The 21,898-nt window shown below is 44.1% G+C and overlaps 1 protein-coding gene across 3 annotated transcripts in view; it reads right to left on the bottom strand.

The window, feature by feature from the left end:
• The window catches only part of MCTP2 (multiple C2 and transmembrane domain containing 2), a 279,496-nt gene that overhangs the window by 122,391 nt on the left and 135,207 nt on the right, over nt 1–21,898 (bottom strand). For all 3 annotated transcript variants that reach the window (XM_006142677.3, XM_027769141.1, XM_006142675.3), the window contains 2 exons: nt 17,961–18,147; nt 14,839–14,932 (listed from right to left, as the gene is read on the bottom strand). In XM_006142677.3, the coding sequence (XP_006142739.1) occupies nt 14,839–14,932; nt 17,961–18,147 (281 nt within the window). The remainder of the gene's footprint in view (nt 1–14,838; nt 14,933–17,960; nt 18,148–21,898) is intronic.

The raw sequence follows: 21,898 nt of genomic DNA, 5'->3' as shown, positions 1-21,898 counted from the left end.
CACTTGAGGGATGGAGTCCTTTCTCTTAAAAGGTGCTGGATATATGAGGACTTGGAATAAAATTTAAGTAACAAATATTTTTAGTTGGGATAGTAATGATTTCTTTTTTTTTTTTTTTTAAAAAAAATTATTAAATTTTACTTATCATTATTGTTTTTAAAATTTGCTACAAGGCATGTGTGCTCACTGGAGAGAGACACACAGAGAGAGAGACAAAATGAGAAAGCAAGCCTCCAGGTTCAGGATTCAAACCGCAGTTGGACATGTGGGAGTCCAATGCCTCAACCACCACACCACCTGCTGGTCCTACTTTTATTTTTTTAATTTGCTAGAGAAATGCTTCCCAATGGTACAGAGAAGACGGCACGAGGCAGACCAACACAGGTCCATTTCTGTCTACCCTGTCCTTCCTTCCACCTGTTTCACCAGTAAAGCAGCGGGGTGACCTCCTCTATATTGAATGCCACACCACTGTCACATGGTCACATCCCCGGTGATTCGGCTTCACACTGGGGTTGCAGCATCATGCATTCAAGAGCCTTTGCTATTTCAACACCAAATTTTTTTTCTTGAGATGTTTTTGCTATAGGGCACATGCACTCGGCCGAAAGACAGAGAGAGACAGACACAGAAAGTGAGAAATCACCCCCCCAGGGGGGATGGCCATGCCACAATCCCTTCTCCTCCATTCTCCTCTCGGGATCTTGGGCACACATGCACAAGCGCCCGGCGTGAATTTAAGCTGCCAGGTCCAAGACTCAAACCATGGTCGACTACATAGGAGTCCAGCGCCATAGCCATTACGCCAACAGCTGGTCCCTCAACACCACATTTAAATACACTTATGTTCCTTGACTGGCAAGAAGGCATTTTTCATTTAAATAGTTTTACCTTCGGGAACCAGCAGTTAGCGTAATGGCTATGTCGCTGGATTCCCACATAGTAGACCTCGACCGCGGTTTGCGTCCCAGACCCAGTGGCTTAAAACTCACGCCGGCGTGTGTGCGTGTGTGCCCAAGATCCCAAGAGGAGAATGGAGGAGAAGGGATTGTGGCGTGACCATCCCCTCTGGGGGGTGATTTCTCACTTTCTGTCTCTATGTCTCTCTCTGTCTGGAGAGCGCATGCGCCCTATAGTGAAAATCTCTCCCCCCCCAAAAAAAAATTTAACCTTCATGTTGATGACAGAAGTTGCAATGACAAGTAATACATGTATTGGATCGTCGGAAAAGTTGACATATTTTTCTATGCAAAAATGTGTCATGACTTTTTCGATGGCCCAATAGTTGAGGGGTCATATTATTCATTGGACAACCATGTATTAAGCATCTCCTGTGTCCCAGCAAGGGAGGTCTACACTGGTGTCAGCTATTCTTTGAACGTCACCTTTTCTAGGGCAACTTCCCTCACGTCCATCCTGCGGCAGACAGAGTTGTCGCCATCTTTGATGGCCAGTTCACACGGTTCTCATCTCCGTCCTATCCCGTACCTATACACTGCTGTTGCCTGTTTCACCTGTATTTCATTGATAGGCCTTGATGCTGGCTCACCTGTTCCTATGGGCCTGTTCTTACCATCCTCCAACAAGAAAGTTGTGACCTGGGGAGAGGGGGAAACGGGACAGCTCCCGGTCGCCAGTGACGGGTACTGGCCAGGAGCCAATCTCCACGGCTCTCCCACACTCCCTACGAGACACCAGCTTCCTCTTACAGACTCTCTCTTAATCCTCACATCAGTTCTGGATGATCATCTGCAGATGATGAAACGCAAGTTCAGAGAAATCGAATTTGATCGGGAAAAGTCCAGAAGGGTTTCCCAGGGGAGGTGAATTTTAAGGAATACCGAGAAGGGGAATGTCTGACTAGGACAAAAATTAAAAAGGATGGGTCCTTTTGGAAAAGAAGGGAGGGATCTCCAGTTCATTAGGAAGACTGTACAGACAGATAGATGTACACCGTATGCAGGCAGATAGCGGCGGTCGGGAAATGTAGGGTACGGAGGAGCATATGCGAACTGGCGTGCAAGTCATGACCTTCATTTGATTTCCTATCATTTTACTTACCCGGAAACCGGGGGCCATCACAGACCATCAAAACACGGGGCAGGATTGGAAGGAAGAATTGGAGGAACATAATTTCTTTTTTTTGTTTTAGAGAAATTTTTGCTATAGGGTATGTGCACTTGGCAAGAGACAGAAAGCAAGAAATCACCCCCCGGGGGATGGCCACACCGCAGTCTTTTTCTCCTCCATTCTTGTCTCAAGATATTGGGCATGTACGCACACACACGGCCGGCTTGAATTTTAAGCCTGCGGGTACCAGAGTCGAACCATGGTCAGCTACGTGGGGGGCCAACGATGTAACCATTACATCATCTGCTGTACCCAGGAAGGAATATAAATTCTTGAGTGTGGAGCATCATATTGGGTTGTCATGATGCATAGAAAAATGGAAAAATATGTCAAGATTTCCAGAAAATCTAATAGCTCAGAGAGGCTGGGAAGCAGAGTGGGAAGGACTGGGGGGAACTAAACAGCAGAGCCATGTCCAGACCAAATTTCTCAAAAACTATCTTCTTTTTCTTTTATGCCAGGGATAGGGTAGGGGGAAAGTGAGGGTACTGAATTGAATGTTGCATGAGCTTGCCATAGAGTCAGAGAAAAGAGAGGGAGAGGAAGAAAGCAACCCCCCAGGGGGTAGTGCTCACTCCAAAACCCCTTCCTCTTCATCCCATTGGGAATTGGGGTGCATCCACATACATGTGCCATGCATGCCTATCAATATCCCTTAACCACTGAACCACAGGGCGGGCCCACCTACAACTGTCTTCATGCCTTACTCCCATTTGTTTTATTTATTCATTCACTCTTTTTTTGAGAGAGAGAGAGAGATTTTTTGCTATAGGAAGCATGTGGTTGCCAGAGACAGACAGACAGTGAGAAAGTATTCCTGGGTAGATGGCCATGCCACAATCCCTTCTCCTCCATTCACCTCTCAGGATCTTGGACACACATGCACACGTGTCCAGCATTAGTTTTAAGCTAATAAAACTCAATCCATGGTCAACTACATGGGAATCCAGCAACATAACCATTATGCCATCTTCTGGTCCCATTCCAACCATTTATTTTAAAATGTTACTCTTGGGGCCCAGCAGGCGGTGCAGCAGCTAAGGCACTAGACTTCCACATGGATGATGGTGGTTGGAGTCCTAGAGCCAGAGACTTGAAATTCATGCCAGGTGCATGTGTGTGCATGCCCAAAATCCCAAGAGGAGAATGGAAGAGAAGGGACTGCAGTGTGGCCATCCCTCCCCCTTTTCTCTGTCTCTCCAGTGAATGCACACACCCTCTAGTAAAAATCCTTCAAAACAAAACAGCCATACTCTCAGATATTGGAACGAATTTTAATCCATCATTCTGTAAATCTGTATTTCCTGCCAATTTACCCTGTGTATCCTGTCCTGACCTATCCCTTAATAGCTCACACTTTAGTAAGGCTAGTGTCTCTTCTTCCACCTCAGCCTCCCAGGCTGCCCCATCCTGTCTTGTACACAGACACCCTGGGCCCACTCATGCTGCCTGCCTAGCTTGGGAAAATAGCCCACCCTCTTCTCCAAAAATCAAAATGCCAGGCTAACCCCTAGGCTAGTTCAAACACACCTTCCTCATGGAAATTTCCCTGCGGCCTCCAGGAAGCCACCTAACTCCTAGGGCAATTAGTTTAGGTATGATAATGTCTCTTATGTGGCATCCTTGCTCAGAGGTTCAACAGAAGCTTAAGGATCTTTACAACATGGAAAGCCCTGGGCTAGGAGCTGAGAGATTTTAAAGAACACTGGACTGGCCTCACAGTGGTTAAGGGAACCAGATCCCATATGGATGACTGTAGTTTGAATCCTGGCCCCGGTGGCTTGAAAAACACACTGGGCCCATGTGTGAATGTATGAGCATGCCTTAAATTCCAACATGATGGAGAACTGTGGAGAAGAAGTGATGACAATGTGACCACGCCTCTCTGGAGGATGCTTTGTCTCTAGTTCTCGGTCTCTCTCTGGTGAGTATATGTGTCTTCTGGCAATTCAAAAAAATATCTTTTTTTTTTTTTTTTTTTTAATAAAAATGAAGAAACATTGATCTCTGCTCTTCTTGGGCCTTCCGCATGTGCCCTGCCTTTCTTTTTTTTTTTTTTTAATAAAAATGAAGAAACATTGATCTCTGCTCTTCTTGGGCCTTCCGCATGTGCCCTGCCTTTCTAAGTGCCACATATTTCTCTAGGACGAAGAAGCGCTTCTTCGGCATGACGTGGGCAAAGACCTGTTCACGTCACTGACAAGCCAGAGGCAGGCAGGGTCATGTAAGGACTATGCAGACAGCAATGGAGGAGCAGGACCTCATTTTGCTGAAATAGTGTTTGAAATTTAGTCATCCGAATATCCCAGCACCAATAGAACAAACAAGAATGAGTGACTTAAGATTTTTCCTTCTTCCAACCCAACTCCCCAAGCATGGCTCAGGTTTCATAGAGGCCACCACCACTTCACTGACCTAACATTTCCCCTTTCGCCCATCCCCTCTCAGAGCCCTGACCCCTCCCCGCAGCCAGAGTCAACTTGGACAAGTTTGTATCAGACTATATCATTTCCCTATAAAATAGCTGTCCAAATTGCTTCACCTGGCCCTAAAGTCCCTACAGAATCCAGCCCCACCTAAGGCACTAGCTTCCTCTCCCCTGAGGGGAGGGTCCCTCTTCTTTCTGTCCGCAGTCTCACTGGTTTTCTTCCAGGCCCCTGGAAATCTCTCCAGGGCTTTGAACGTGCTGTTCCCTCATTTAAAAATGCTTTTGCCTTCTTTCTGCTGTGCCAATTCCTTCTCATCATTGACATCTTCAACTAACTCGAGTATCGCTTCCAACAGGAAATGCCAGGAAGGTACCCCTTTAGTGAAACAATGCCCTGTTCTTGACCGTAGCAGCACAATTAAAATGAGACACCCACTGGTTTAATGAGTCCCCTCATGGTAGGTCTGAGACCAGCTCTTCTTCCCCACAACTTCGCCAGGGTCGACACAGGTCACAGATAGAACAGGTCTATTTGCTGAATAAATTACGATGCCGCTAAGAACCCAACCACTAAGATCAAAGTGGTTCCTCTGCTGATTCATGGAATGCCACGATGAACTGAATGTATTCATTTCCACGGTGCCATTAAGTTACAAACTGCTGTGTCTTCTCAAAACTATGAACTTTTTTTTTTTTTTAAGTGAGATTTTTGCTGTAGAGCAAAAATGCACTTGCTGGAGAGACAAGAGAAAGAAGGAGAGACAGAAAGTGAGAAATCACTCCCAGGGGGGTTGGCCAGGTCACAATCCCTTCTCCTTCATTCTTTCAGGATCTTGAGCACGCATGCACACGTGCCCACTGTGAGTTGTAAGCCATTGGGTCCAGAGTTCAAACCACAGTTGATGGCATGAGAGTCCAGCAATGCAACCATCAAGCCATCTGCTGGTCCCCAACTACAAACTTTATACTAACTAAAGTCCATGGAGTTTTGAGGGGCCAACCTGCTGAAGGCAGATTTATATAACTTTTAATATGTTTTTGAAAACTGCTGATCTCAATTTGGGCTCCCCTATCCATGAGAATCTCATGAAAATTAAAAGCACTCCATTACTACTGCTGAGCTTTTTAGAAATTGCAATTATAGCCATCCCTTTGAAAACAGGGCATCTTTAAGACAAGGAGGATTGCTATGGCTACAGCTTCAAGAGACCGTGAGAATAAGCCCTAAAACAGACACGTGGTTTCAAATGCCAGCGAACAGTAACTGCAGACTATTTCACTCCTGATAAAAGTAGTCTTAGGTTTCCAAACAACAAAACAGAAAACATATAGCCATCGTCATCATTTACAGGAAGTACTCAGAAGTATCACAGCATAGGGAACCAGCAGTTAGCGTAATGGCTATGTTACTAGACTCCCACATAGTCGACCGCGGTTCGTGTCCCGGACCCGGTGGCTTAAAACTCACGCCGGGCGCGTGTGCGTGCGTGCCCAAAATCCCAAGAGGAGAATGGAGGAGAAGGGATTGCGGTGTGACCATCCCCCCTGGGGGGGTGATTTCTCGCTTTCTGTCTCTATGTCTCTGTCTGTCTGGCAAACGCACGCGCCCTACAGTGAAAATCTCTCCAAAAAAAAAAAAAAAAAAAGAAAGTATGTGTGCTCACCAGAGGATACACGCATATTTGTGTGTGTCTATATGTGCATGTATGTATAAACGTGTGTATACACGTATATGTGTGTATATGTATATATGTATGAGTGTATGTGTGTGTGTGTATGTGTGTGTGTGTGTGTGTGTGTGTGTGTATACATACATCAGTAAAAGGCATGCTTATGTAGGTTTCTTTTTTATTTTTAATTTGCCAGAGAGTATGTGTGCTCACAGAGAAAGACAGGAAAAAGTGAGGAAGCCCCCCATATGGGAAATGGCCATGCCACAATTGTTCTCTTTCACCTCCCTGCCTTTTGGAATTTTGAGCACGTGCACACACACATACACACGCCTCAAGTGTTTCCCAAGACACTGGGTCCATACGTGAACTGTGCAGTCGGTCATGTGGCGCCCAGCTGCCTTACCCACCAGGCCATGGACTAGCCCCTTCCCGGGTTTAACTTCACTTTGTTAATTCCCATGAGGCAGTGCAGGCTTAGAGGAGCCCCAACACTTGCATGGGGTAGAATCAGGATTAACACTCCTGCTTCTGCCTCTATTGGATTATTGGAAAAGTCACGATGTATTTTTTGCATAGAAGAACAAAATACATTGTGACGTTTCTTATGTACTCATTCATTCATTCATTCATTCATTTAAATTTGACCAGAGAGGGACAGAGTGAGAGATACAGAGGAAAAGTGGGAAAGGAGCCACCAGGTCCAAGATTCAAACGGCAATCAGCGATGTAGGAGAGTCCAGAGCCCTTCACCACCATGCCACCTGCTGGTGCCCATCAAGACTTTTCTGACAACCCAATATGTATCTTCTATACCACAACATATAGGGATTAAAATGAGAGGACGTTACCATTAAAATAAAGAGCGGGACCAAGAGAGTTAGCATAATGGCTATGTCACTAGACTCCCATGTAGTCGACCATGGTGCGCATCCTGGACCCGGTGGCTTAAACTCACGCCGGGCGTGTGTGCATGCGTGCCCGAGATCCCAAGAGGAGAATGGGGAAGAAGGGATTGTGGCGTGGCCATCCTCTCTGGGGGGAGGGGGGGTGATTTCTCGCTTTCTATCTCTCTGTCTCTGTCTGGCTGGTGAGCGCACGTGCCCTATAGCAAAAAAAAAATCTCCCCCCCTCAAAAAAAAGAGCAAAATGAGGGCACTAATGAAAATAAATCCTTGACCTCAACATGGATTTACTTGAGGCCTGAGTCCCAGGTGCAGGAAAGGGCTCGCACACTTACAGGGGTGGGGGTGGGAGGGTGTGACTCTCCCACTGTAATGGGAGTGTGTCACCCTGTGTAGGAGACAGACCAAGAGCTCCTCCTAATGGCAGAGTCAGGAACTAGCGGGCTGCAAATGCTACCACCTGATATTGAGCAAGGTTCACACACTTCAACGATGTACACCACCTACCGCATCTAGGATTCTGCAGGAGAGGAGGAAGGGGGAAGAGAAAGGGGGCCCTTCCATTTCAGATCCTAAGTCCCTGAGGGTTTCTGTCTATGCAGTGACACTAAGTACTTTGATAAATACCTGTTGAATCTCACTAGATCACCCCCAAATGGTTGAGAAAAGCTTACAAAGCACTAAAAGAAGCTGCACCAGAGTGTCTGGAACGCAGCAGAAGGTACTAGAATGAAATATATCTTTGCACGCTCCTGGATCAGACTCCATTATATTGACAGTTCCCACCATACTTACTTATGGAACAATGCTATTTCATAATGAAGCTGCATTTCTTGCCTGAAAACATGTCTCTGCCATTCCTCTGACTGATATTGGGAGATTATGCTAATTTGGTAGTTGTTTCAGGGAAGGGTCTAAGCGACCACCTCACTGCCAAGATATTAAGAGGTCCCAGATGATGTGTTTGGAAGCAGTGTGTGGTTAATAACTGGTTTTTCTATGAGGAAAAAAAAAAAAAAGGCCCACAAGTCTCAAGGATGAAATCAAAATCCTTGAGAGACTTCTAGAGGACACATAGTCTTAAACTATGAAATCTGTTCATCTATTACCTCCGGGTACTTCCCCATGGAGATGTAAGAATGATCCGAGTGATAGGAATATGAAAAACGGTAGGACTGGGCTGGAAAAAAGGGGCATACTGGAACCCATAATCATTATGTAGTGTGTGTTACAGTCTTGGGTGGTCGGAAAAGTCATGACTTTTTAAAAAATGTTTTTCTATGCAAAAATGGGCATGACTTCTCCAACAACCCAGTGTTTACTGTCATCCAACACGGACTCAGCTTGGAATGTGGCTCTGTTTATTCTCCTAATGGCTAATTCAGTGAAATTCTTCCAAGTTTCTAGCCTCCCTACCTTATGCAAGTCTTTTTTTTTCTTCTTCTTCTTCTTCTTCTAGTTTTTGCAATGGAGTTTGTGTGCTTGCCCAAAGAGAGAAAGCGAGAAATTATCTCCCCAATTCGGAGGGATGGCGACGTCACAGTCCCTTTTCTTCCACTGCCCTCTTGAGATCTTGGGCATATGCACCCAGCATGACTTCCAACTTGCTGGGTCCATGACTCAAACTGTGGAGCTGGCCATGTGCTTTAATCATCACACCACCTTCTGTCCCTAATGCAAAGATTCTTTTTTTTTTTTTTTTTTTCCCCAAGAGAAATTTTTGCTATAGGGTGTGTGAACACACCAGAGATGTGTGGGACAATGGAGAGAGAAATAAAGAGAAAAATGAGAAAAATCATCCCCTGGGGGGAGGGATGTCCACCATGCAATCCCTTCTTCTCCATTCTGCTCCTGGGATTTAGGGCATGCACACACACGCCCAGCATGATTTTCAAGCTGCCAGGTCTGGGGTTCATATTGGGCAGTCAGTCATGTCGGATCCATTCACCCTAGCTTCCAGGCTACCTGCTGGCCCTTTAATTATGATTTTTTTATAGTTTATGAGGCAAACTCTGCATTGTCTTTCAGCAGTATTCATTTACACACCTGATGGCCCCTGGACACAGTAAAATATATGCAGCATTGTTTTCTCTGAGTGCTTTTAACAGGGATAAAGGACCTGGTACACTAATTATTTCCCAGTTTTGTCCAGAACACAACATTTCTCTCATTTAATCCTGAGGACGTGGGTCTCCCCTTCTTAAAACAGCTCCGTTTTAAGACCGACAGGAGCTGAGTGATCCGTTGTTCTCATCAAACGTAATACACTGCTGTGCTTGCCTTGAGTCTCAAAGTACAATCTATCATTTGCTTCCTGAATCAAGGCTGGGCCTTGCTTTACTACAAAAGTAATGACATCAGACTGGACAACCTATTACTTAAAGACTGGAGGTTGCACGGAACACCGGGAGTTTGTGAGATAAACTCTTTAATAAAACCATCTGACAGGCTCTTCTATTAGGATAACTGCTCAAGACTGTTCCCATCGAATGCTGGCGTGGACTTGAGACCATGAAAATATCTTCGCCAATTTCAGAGGGACAGGCTCTAAGAAAAGACAGATGACTCCAGTTTCTGCAAAAACTCTTCCCTCGTATAAAAACAAATGTCAAAACTCTGAAAATGGTCCAGATATAGATGGGTTTAAAAGTATTATAATGAATAGTTTCACGCTCACAATACAGCATATTTATGAGAATGAGTCACTAAAAAATGGTAAACGTACCTTTTTTATATACTAAAGTGCTACAGACTGTGTGTGTGTGTGTGTGTGTGTGTGCGCGCGTGTAAGCATGCATTCATTAGGGAGAGAAACAGAGAGGAAGCACCCCAATGAGGCATGGCCATGACACAATCTCTTTTCCTCGCTTTTCCATCCCATCAGGATTTGGGGCATGCATGCACAAGCACCCTGCCTGTTTGCCAAGCTGCTAGGACTGAGATTTGAACCATGGTTGGCCACGTGGATTCTGACTCCCTGAACAATTAAGCCAGAGGGATGAGTCTTGTGTAAATATCCTAATATTGTAACATAAACAGGACATACTATTAATACTATTTAATACGTTTGAAAGCTACATTACATCCTTCCCATCACAAATAAAAAAATCTTAATGGTAAGAAATCACTTAGTATGGCTATTTCATTCTAATATTCTAAACTATGAGCAGAGTAATGCATGTTCAATTTTTCTAAGGTATAATTTTTTTAAGACATATTTTTGCTATAGGGCACGTACGCTCACCAGAGAGAGAGAGAGAGAGAGAGAGAAACAGAGACATGGAAAGCAAGAAATCACCCCTTCAGCGGGGTTGGCCACACTGCAATCCCTTCTCTATTCTCCTCTCAGGATCTTGGACACATACCCTTCATGAGTTTTAAGCCTCCAGGTGTGGGATTCAAACTGAGGTCAACCATGTGGGAAGCCAGTGACATCACCATTGCACCACCTACTGGACAGCTCCTCCACTTCAGTTGTAAGCCGCAGGGTGGGGGACTCTAATGTGGTCAACTACATGGAAGCCCAGCAATACAACCATTCCGCCATCTGCTGGTCCCAATTCTTTATAGCTATATAATCGTAACATCAATAACAAGAGAGATCCTTCCAATTTGATCACAGTGACTAAACTGAATCACATTTGCTTTTTCTAATCACTCCTTTAAAATAGTTTTAAAATCAGCAAACCATGGGCAAGTTTACCTCATGGGTTCATTTCCCGGCTCACTAAGTAAGGTCAAGAGCTCTGCAAAAAGTAACTGTAACCTCCACTCAGGCAGCTGTCAAGACCTCCCTTGGACTTTCCTCTTATCAGGATTTCTGAATCATGGAAGAAACAAACTTGCAGTATCAATCATTACCATGGGGTGGTATTGTCTTTAAGAAGCAAACAACTGTTGCAAAGCAAAAATGTATGTAATGAGAGAAAAGTGCAAAGGGTGGAAGTGTCCCTCTAGTACCTTCTCTAACATAACTGTCATTTCTTTCAAGAGCCATCCCTAGCTATTCAGAGTAAATATGTTTCTTTCTTATCTGCAGGTGAATACTTTGTAGCACAACTGCAACAAAAGGACCCTCATTTATGAAGTAAGGCTGCCTGGAAATGCTGGGTAAAAAACATAAATAGCTACTTATTTCTTACATGTTTCTTGCACCAACAACACAGGGTATCTATTCTGATCAAGTGCATTAGTGCATTGGTAACAATCCTGATAGCAGCAATAATACCTGGTCCCTACTATTCCATAATCACTAGTGGGGTTCTCTCTTTTATTTATTTCTTCCTTCCTTCCATGGGCTAGAAAAACAGTGGGACCTACAGATGGTGTAATGGTTACATCAATGGACTCCCATGTAGTGGACCGCAGTTCAAGTCCTGGATCCAGCAGCTTAAAACTCACTCTGGGTGCACATGTGTGTGCATACTCAAAATCCTGAGAGAAGAGTGGAGGAGGGATTGAGATGGGGCCATGCTCCCTGGGGGACATCTATCCCTAGCTTCAGCCAGCCTCAGATCATGGAATATATATGGTCCCACATGCTCACAGAGGTCTTGGGACATGGACCAGGAACTTGCCCATGTGGGTAGGAAGACTGCAGTGCTGCTTTCCCTCTGCACCACTGTCTAACTTCACAGTCTCTCACGTCTTTGAGGTACCACTGCATCCACTTGTCTGGGCTGGGCCTACTTCTTTGCCCTAAAGTGAAAAGTTCCCCAGGGAAACCCACTGTGGACTAGTTAAGGGAGCTGCATCCCACAGGGCCAACTGCAGTTCAGTTCTGACATTGGCAGCTTGAAAACCTGCTAGGCTCATGGGTGCGTGTGCACAGGTCCCAAATCCCAGCAAGATGAAAAAATGGAAGAGAAGGGATTGCAGCGTTGACTTATTGTGGCGGGTGCTTTTACCCTCTCCTCTCCGGCGCGTGCACACACCCTCTGGCAAATTAAAATAAAAAACATCCAATGCATTACAATTCGTTGCTGGAAATCATCAAATATATCGTTTACAAAAGGATTTTTTAAAAACAGTGCTCAAGCGAACCAGCAGTTAGCGTGATGGCTATGTCGCTGGACTCCCACGTAGTCAACCACGGTTCGCGTCCCGGACCCGGTGGCTTAAAACTCACGCCGGGCGCGTGTGCGTGCGTGCCCAAGATCCCAAGAGGAGAATGGAGGAGAAGGGATTGCGGCATGGCCATCCCCCCTGGGGGGTGATTTCTCGCTTTCTGTCTCTTTTTTTTTGGTGGGGGGGATGGGGGGGTGGGGTGGTGGCTTGAGCAGTTCCTCAACTGGCAATAATTGGGAATTAAAAAATACTAAATCTAAACGCTCAGACAGAAGTAAAATAATCTGCTCCAGAAAACTAGCAGACAACTTTAAATAAGCTTTAGGGGTGTCAAGACTACTGATGCCAAAGGTCCGTGTGAAATGTTGAGTGTTTTCCTAACATACAAATAAGCAAAAAAAAAAAAAATTCTAAGTGAATATGAGGCTATAAATATTGTCCAACTACAGGTTGAAATGTCTGAAATCCAAAATGCTCCCAAATCTGAAAACGTGAGTTCTGACATGATGCTACACGTGGAAAATTCCACACCTGATCTTACGTGATGGGCTGCAGTCAAACCAGTGCAATCTGCAATACTGCGTAAAATTACACTCAGGCTATGTATGTAAGGTGTATATGGAATGTAAATGGAGCCCTATAGCCTAGTGGTTAAAGGAACCAGCTCCCACATGGTCAACTGCAGTTTGAATCCTGGCCCCAGTAGCTTAAAAAAAAATAAAAATAAAAACATGCAAGGCACATGTATATGCATCCCCAAATACTGGAGGAAAACGGGTTGCAGCCATGCCCTGCTGGGGGGAGGGGTTACTGTCCCTCGCTCGCTCTCTCTAGTGAACACATGCATCCTAGAGCAATTTAAAAAAAAGAAAAAGAAATATAACAAATTTCATGCTTAGACTTGAGTTCTAGCCCCAAGATATCTCATTATGTATATGGCAAATATTCCAAAGAACAAATAATAATCTGAAAACACTTATCCCAAAGCATTTAAGATAAGGGATCCTCAATCCATATGTAAATCAATACTAGAAACAATCATGTCAGTATTTCATCTATCCTCAAATTTGGTATCTTCCAATTAGCCAAAAAAAAAAATTTTTTTTTTTTTTGGCTCTCACTCGGCCTTTCCTCAGGGTCAGGACCACCCTATACTGGGAATTTATAATCATTTCTATTGATTCATTTTTGAGGCATGCTGGCAAGAACTCTTTTTTTTAAAAAAACTAAGTTTTTATATTGCATAGTTGGAATAATATAACCTGCTTAAAATGAAAATTCTCCTTTCTAAGGTTTGAGCTTCCTCAAACTTAGTCTCAGTAGCTTAGAGGCTATCCAAAAATAGCAAAATTGTTTCTATACACAGAAGGAAAAAAAAAAAAAAGAATACATTCTAAACATAAGAGACTAAAAACAGAGTTGTAATACTGTATCAAAACACAGAAAGAGAGTATATAATGCTTTTTGTGTTCATCAATTTACTAAGTAACTAATGTCTGTCATGCAGGCATTGAAATTGTCAACAAGAGAGTAATTTGGCAGAGAATACAGAGTTACTGATCAGACTTTGGAATGTCTGGATTACTCTCCATGTGGTGTCATTCCCCACCAAGTATGTCTGCTCTGCCTCTGTCTAAAAAGAAAATCAAGTGAGTGAAGCACCAAGAAAACTTCTTAAAAGACAGTGATAATGGCAAAGTGGTGCCAGCATCTGATCTCTGGTAAGACAGATTATGGCAAAGTGGTGCCAGCATCTGATCTCTGGTCACCATCACGCTGAGCTGCCAGCCAGAACTGCTCTGTGCTCAGACTAACGATTCTCAGGTTCTCTAAGGTCACACCCAGCAAGGTCAGCAGGTGGTGTGGTGGCTGGGGTGCTGGATTCCCACACAGTCGGCAGTGGTTTGAGTCCTGGTCCCAGAGGCTTGAAAACCACAACAGATAGATAGATGAATAGATGAATGGATAGATGGATAGATAGATGGATAGATGGATAGATGTTTTTAAAAATACATTCAGCACAGAGAGAGCTGCAGAAAAGACGAGACAAGAAGTCAAACAACTGTCATCTGAGGTACTATGGAGAAAAGCCTGTCCAAAAATCGAATTTAACAAATAAAGAAGTCATGCCACTACTCAACCCCAAATATTAGGTTGTTGGGAAAATCATGACATAGTTTTCTACAAAAAAATGTCATGACTTTCCTGATGACCCAGTATCTTTGAAATTCAAATGGACCAATATAGATTAGAAGCAGAGTAAAATTATTTTTAAAAATAATAACTTTCTAGGGGCTGGCAGGTGGTGTGGTGGTGTGCTGGGAACACACGTGGCCGACTGCAGTTTAAGTCCCGGACCTGGGGGCTTGCTTTCTCCCTTTCTCTCTCTCTCACTCTGTCTCTCTCTGGTCAAATTAAAATTAATTAATTTAATTAATTCTTAATAGTAATCATTTTTGGCAAAATGTGTATCACATACAAAAAATTGCCTACGTGTGCTTTTTTTTTTTTTGCTATGACTATTTGAAGGCGCACAATTGCTGTCTACTTATTTCTATTAGTTAAACACTTTGCTTTGTGAAAAATCACTTCAAAGTAAAAACACATAAAAAAATTTAGAACTGAAAAGGTTCTCTACCTGAGAAATCCGCTGCTAAGAGATCCACCGCCTTCAACACCTTCACTTGTAAAATGCCAACGTCCTTCACATCCTTCAGGGAGTTCTGTAAGCACTGGGGTTGAAAAGGAGATGACAGATGAAAAGCTTTGTAATATACCATTTAATGCCATCAAGTCTTACAGGAAATATGTTCTAGATGTATCCTCTCCACGCTCATGAAATTCTTAGAAAAGTTCCAAAAATGCACTATGCCATAACCAGATAGGCATTGATAGCTGCCAGATTTAAAGAAAAGTAACTGAGACTTCATTAACTACAGCTTGAAAATAAATGATGAGCCCAGCAGGTAGAGTAGTGGCTACAGCACTGGACTCCCACAAGGCTGACTGTTCAAGTCCTGGACCTGGTGGTTTGAAGGTCACATCGGCTGCATGTGTGTTCATGCCTAAAATCTCAGGAGGAGAATGGAGAAGGGACTGCAGGATGGCCACTCCCTCGGGGGATGATTTTGTCCTCTCTAACCGTCTTCTCTCTCTGGCAAGCACATGCACTCTCAGGCAAAAATTCTTGTTATTCAGGCATTTCAGGGTAGAACAAGAAAAGCTTAAGAGTGGTTTAAAATAAAAGCTTAATAAACATGAGTTTGCCTAATCTGAGCCATTTCTAAAAACTTTTGAAAGCTGTTTTATCTATTTTTTTCCCTTGACCAAAATGTGCATTTGCTTGCTGAGAGAGACAGAGACAGAGGGAGGCAGAGAAGGCACCACCCAGAAGGGCACCATCACACTGCAATTCCTTTTCCTCCATCTTTCCATCCTGTCAGGTTTTCGACCATACACACACACACACACACACACACACAAACACACATCCCCAAAGTCTTTTTTTTTTTTCTTTTTCCAAGCTGCCAGGGATGAGATTCGAACTACAGGATCGGCCCCATAGGACCCACCTCCTTAACCACTAAACCACAGGACTAGTCCATCCTCTGTATTTTCAAACTAACCAAACAAACAAAATGAAGAGTTTTTCCACCAAGATAAATACAACTGAAATGAAATATTTTCACAATTTAGAGGCAGAAATACCTTTGGAGATGATCTATTCTTACCATGTAAAAAAAAAATAAATAAATAAGGCAGGTTTTTGTTTTTGCTCCTCTTTCTTGGGAGAAAGAGACTTTTGCTATAGGGCACATGTGTGCGCCAGAAAGACAGAGAGAAAAAAATGAGAAATTACCCACTAGGGGGATGGCCATGCCACAATCGCTTCTCCATTCTCCAGGGATTCTGGGCACACATGTACACCTGCCTGGCATGAGTTTCAAGCTGCTGGGTCCAGGATTCAAACCAAGGTTGGCTATGTGGGAGACCAATGCCTTAGCTGCTATGCCACCTGCTGGCCCCAAGGCAGGGGTCTTTAAACACAGCATTCTCTCTACTGGCCTGCTGGCCAGCTTGCTTGCCAAAGAGACATTCGATATTTCTATTTTGACTGTAACTTCTTCAAACCTCATTTCAATTCCTACTCTTCAAACCCAGAGAGATTATTCACAGTCATTTGGATGCCATCTAATGTTACTTTATAAATACAAAACACTCCTCATGACTTAGGTAAATTTTCCAATTTATCCACAGAAAAGCCTGAGGAAAACTTGCATTCGCTATTTTGGTTTAACTGATGTCATCGGAGAGAATAACAACGGTGAACTGTGTCAAACTGGGATTTCTCCGCCTGGCATGCAGCGTCTACACTGACAGTGAGAGATGTGGTTGGTTTTGCAATCCCGAAGATAAAGAATTGTTCGATTAATCAATACACCTGTGCGATCCAGGGTTCCGGAGGCACTGAAGTTTACGCTAAGAATGACACTGCCATCAAATAGGGATTCATCTTTGCTTCGTGTTCATGCCACTTTCCGAAAACATGTCTCCCAGTGTGCATCAAGAAAGTAAACCTATTGATTTACAAAGAGGGTGGGATAAACACGAAATGCAAATAAAGGCCTCTAAAAAGCCAGAGTACAAAAAATAACGGAAGTCAGCACAGCCCTTCTAGTTGAAAGTGCTGAGTGGGCTGTAAAGCACTTTGCAAGGACTTAGGGGAAATAGCACGCACTGCTATCACGTCCCAGGTAGGCCAGAGCGGCCAGGGTTCCTGCTTACTTTACAAGGCTCCACCCGAAGCTTGCTGCATCCTGAAATGTTCCGCAAAGGTATAGCCACAACACTGCAAGCACCAATGGTCGGTAAACGAAATAAAAAGTTCCTTTCGTGAGCTCATATCCCAGTTCCGATTTATACATGAAGACAGGCTACGCAAGTCTGCTTCCCTAAGGGCTGCAAGATTCTCCAAAGACTTCTTAAAAACTAAAAATTCAGAAGACTTTCTGAGCTTTTATAATGGCAAGGCGAGGGCCAGCAGAAGGCCTAGCAGTTACGTTGCTGGGCTCCCACATGGCCGTCTATAGTTTGAGTCCTGGATCTGACCTGGTGGCTTGAAAATCATGCCGGGAATGTGTGCATGCGTGCCCAAGGTCCCAGCAGGAGAAAGGATTGCGGCATGGCCATCTCCCTGGGGAGTGATTTCTCACTTTCCCTCTGTTAGTCTGCCTCTCACTCTGTCTGTCTGTCTCTCTTTCTGGTGAGCTCATGTGCCCTAAGGCGAAAACCCCTTTAAAAAAAAAAAAAAGAGGGAACAGCGGACCAGCAGGTGGCATAGAGATTAAAGCGCTGAACTCCCACATGGCTGACTATGGTTCAAGTCCTGGACCTGGAGGTTTGAAACTCATGCTGGTGCATGTGTCCAAAATTCCAAAAAGAGAATGGGAAGAAATGTGCTGAGATCATACACCATAGAGAGTGATTTCTCACTTTCTATCTCTGTCTCTCTCTCTAGTGAGAGCAGGTACCCAATAGCAAGTATCTCTCCCCTCCCCCCCCAAAAAAAATTTTGAAAACAAGGCAAACTCTTAAGTCTACTTTTGCCTTGTCACTAGTTAACACCTTGGTCTGATGAGATGTACAATTAAACTTGGGAAGAAGATCTCTCTTCGGATACAACTTTTCAGTTCATAGAATTAACTTCAACTTAAAAGGGGATGGTGGTGGTGGCGGGAGGAGACACAATAAAGAACTCACATATCGCTGAGTAATCTGCTTTCTTTCGCTGGGGTCTGCTAAGGGGCAGACGCACAGATCGGAGATGGAGACCCCTGCGCAGGGCCTGAGCGTTATCAACAAGAGCAGGGCCCCCAGGCAGCTCTCCAGGGGCAGCTCCAAGCAGTTGTCCTGCTTCAGCGGGAGAGCCGAGATATCCACTTTACACCTAGACGAGTTCCAAAAGCAGAGAAAGAAAAAAAAAAGAATTAATTCAAGGCCTCCACGGAATCTCCAGAGCACCTGGATTTTATTCCGGCATCCCCCTCAACCTCCCTCTGGCTGGCCTCCAGTTTATGGAGCAGTGAACGTTGCAGAGGCTTCCCTGGCTCTTAAGACTCCCTCTCTCAGCCTAACACACTTGGAAATTCAACAGAGGGAGAGGTAACGAAAATTGAAGAGAAGTGAAGAAAGTCAAGACTCTGGCAGAGTCCGCGGAAAGACCATGAGAGGGAGACTTAGGGAGGAAAAGAGTTTTAAAGTGTACGTTACAGACGACTGCTCTATAGGGTTTTGTGAAGCTTTTCTGAGCTGTGTCTTTTACGAGTAAAGAAAACCGGGATACGGTTTGACGAAGAAGGGCCACAAGGCAAGGGAAATCCAAGCGGGAGGCATCCGGGAGAAGCCTTTTTCTTTCCCATAATGCCAACTGGCAAGTTTTTATTTAAAGAAGCATATTAAGGTGTTTTCCTAATGGGCACGGGTCCCCAGGGGGCCCCAGGTGGGTTTGTTCTGCACAAACGGAGCATGAAGCGCTGTGGATTGATCCCATTTCGGCAGCCCAGGCAGGAAAGGCTGGACCCATCTGTTGTAAATTGCATGTTTTCTGCCTCTTTGCAGCCCATGTTCTGGGAGTGTTGAAAACTTCAAACACATTTAAATACAGAAGCAAACACCCTGAAAGGGGCTGAGGTGCTAAGCCATTTATTTGCTTTAATATTGAAAACTAGGTTTGCCTGGCCCACACCTGCTATGTTTATGTATGCAGGTGGGTGAACCTGGCAGGGCCTGGTGGAGGAGGGATGACTTCAAAGGCCTTCGTAATTCCAAGATGCAGTTTCGTTTTTGTTTTTTAAATTCACTTGCCCTCTGTCATCATATAATGAAATGAGTATTTGTGACTTTAGGGAAGGATTAAAGCTGGTGCCAACAGGTGGCATGGTGATGAAGATGCTGGACTCCCACTTAGCCAACAGTGGTTCAAACTCCAGATCTGGCAGCTGGCTTTTTCAGTTTCTCTGTCTGTCTCTCTGTCTGGTGAGTGCACATGCCCGATAACAAATTTTTAAAATAAATAAATAAAGCTTTAAAAAAAGGAGGGGGGATGAAAGCACTGCCTCTCACAATGAATAGATTCTTACTCTAAATCCTTGGTGGACTTTGTAAATTTGCAGGTAACTCAAAATAAGTTTACATAATACATAAAGTGATGACACTTTTGAGCCATGTGGATATGCAGACAAAAACTTCCCGTTTAAAAAACTTGTTACCCCCTCCAGATGAAAAGGGGAAAGACAGCATTCAAGTTCATACCGGTTTTTATTACACGATTACAGGATCAAAAAATTTTTTACATACTGATCTGTGTCTACTGAATATATATGGTCATGGGTTGGTTTCCTGTTTACCAAAAGCAGCCCCAGTTTGGAGAGAGTGGCAAGCAGAGGTTTTACATATAATAGAGATCCATCGAATCTTTCTGCTGGAGAGAGCTTACAAATAACATATTTTTAAATCACTTTCTTATTTGAAACTATTTTTTTCTTCAGCAACCAGGAACCTCTTCAAGTTGAAGTTTACTACTACCTGTGAAAGCACTGAGTGACTGGGGAAGTCATGATGCATTTTTTGCATAGAAAAACATGACATGATTTTCCTGACAACCTAATAGAAGTTACTAAATATTCTTATTTCACAAGCAACTTTGTAAGGAGGAAATTAAATTTCCTGGGAAGAAACAGTAAGTGGTTTAACTATTGCCATTTCTTTCTCCTTCCCCCCCCCTTTTTTTTTTTTTTTTTTGAGAAATTTTTGCTAGAGTGTATGTGAGCTCGGCAGAGACAGAGAGAGAGCAGAAAGCAAGAGCTCACCCCCCACTCCTGGGGTGGGCATGCCACTCTCTCTCCTACAATCTCAAGATTTTGGGTACACACGCACATGTGCCTGGCATGAGTTTCAAGCTGCCAGGTCTGGGACTCAAACCACAGTCGACTACGTGGGAGTCCAGCAACATAACCGTTACGCTATCTGCTGGTCCCAATTATTGCATTTCTAGAAAACGAAGTACCCACATCTTACAGCAGTTTAGGAATACTTTGCTAAGCATTATTTAATCTTGTTATATACTTTCTCATTAATAAAGTTCTTTGTGGAAAGAACAATGGTTCAAATTTGTAAAAAAATTTCCTCTGGTGGTCACTTGACTTATTCCAAATGAGCCAAAGTCTATTTATGGCATATTCTATTAAATACCATTGATAACTGCAATTTTTCTTTTGTCTTTTGAATGTTTAGCACCTTTGTTAAGGTGGTGATTTTGTTCGTTGAACAGCCAATAGTTAGAGACAATTCCTCTGAGAGCTGGTAGTGCTGGAGGGACAAAAGTAATTAAGAATGGGGGCCAGCAGATGACAGAGCAGTTACATTACTGGACTCCCACATGGTCGACCACGGTTCAAGTCCCAGCTCCAGTGGCTTGAAAACTCATGCAGGACATATATGCATGCATGTGTGCCCAAGATCCTGGAAGGAGAATGGAGGAGAAGGGATTGCAGCATGGCCATCCCCAGTGGGAGGTTATTTCTCACTTTCTCTGTCTCTCTCTCTCTCTCTTGCAAGCCCACACACCCAAAGGCAAAACCTCTACCAAAAAAAAAAAAAAAGGTAACAAGCCAAAAAGTGGTGTAGTGTGGGGACATGTTTAAGAGAGAGAACCTGAGGTGTGGGGACATGCTCTGAGCAAACACCACCTGCTCTTTTGGGGTTTGGCAGAACCTGGTAACTTGTCTTTCCCTGACCTTGGCTGCAGACAGAGCAAGGGTGGAAATTACTAGGGGCGTTCCAACTGACATATCTGATGGACTTCAAGAAACATCTTGACCCCAATTAGTAAAATCCAATCCCTGCTCTGCATACGAAAGGTTCTTTAAGCCTTCTCTGGGTGTGGTAGTGCACTCCTTATAGAGAAGTTCTTTAGCTCCTTCCCCACACCTAACAGCTAGTTCTCTGCATTAGAAAAGAAGATGACATTTTCTCTTGATGGGATTATCCCCAAGGGATACACCTGGCCTGGTATGACTAGGCCCTCATAGATTTGTTAATTACTTCTTATTGTCTGTAACCTGGCAACCAATCTATGAAGTGTCATGAAACACATGTGTAATGTCTCCTTGTACTATAAATAAAGACGTCCAGTTCATCTGGGCAGCACAAGTTGCTTGGGCTACCTAGGCTCAGGCTGCCTGTGTCCATTTCTACTCTATCCCTTTGTCTCATTCTTCCCAGTTCCCCAGTCCTGGCAAGGTGGAGGGCTTTCTCTTTCTCATCCTCTTTCTCTTCCTCACCAGCAGCCTCCTGATCATGTTTCAGCCAGACCCAAGCCCTGGGGCGGACGCCGACAGTGTAGTGCTTACGGAGGTAGATCCCACATGGCCAACTCTACTGTTTGAGTCCTGAGCCCTGCAGCCTGAAAATCACTCCAGGCGCATGTGCATTTGTGCCCAAAATCCCAGGAGGAGAGTGGAGGAGAAGGGACTGTAGCATAGCATTCCCCCTGGGAGTTATCTCACTTTCCCTCTATCTCTATTTCTGATAAGAGCACTTAAACCATGGTCAGTCCTGTGGGAATCCAGTGCCCTTAAACCCCACACCACCTGCCAGCCCTACCTATCTCATTTTTAAAGAAAATTTAGTTAATTAGG

This window comes from Tupaia chinensis, unplaced genomic scaffold (assembly GCF_000334495.1).
Source record: "Tupaia chinensis unplaced genomic scaffold, TupChi_1.0 Scaffold000078_1, whole genome shotgun sequence".
Lineage (NCBI taxonomy): Eukaryota > Metazoa > Chordata > Mammalia > Scandentia > Tupaiidae > Tupaia > Tupaia belangeri.
This window is presented reverse-complemented; position numbering and strand designations above follow the sequence as displayed.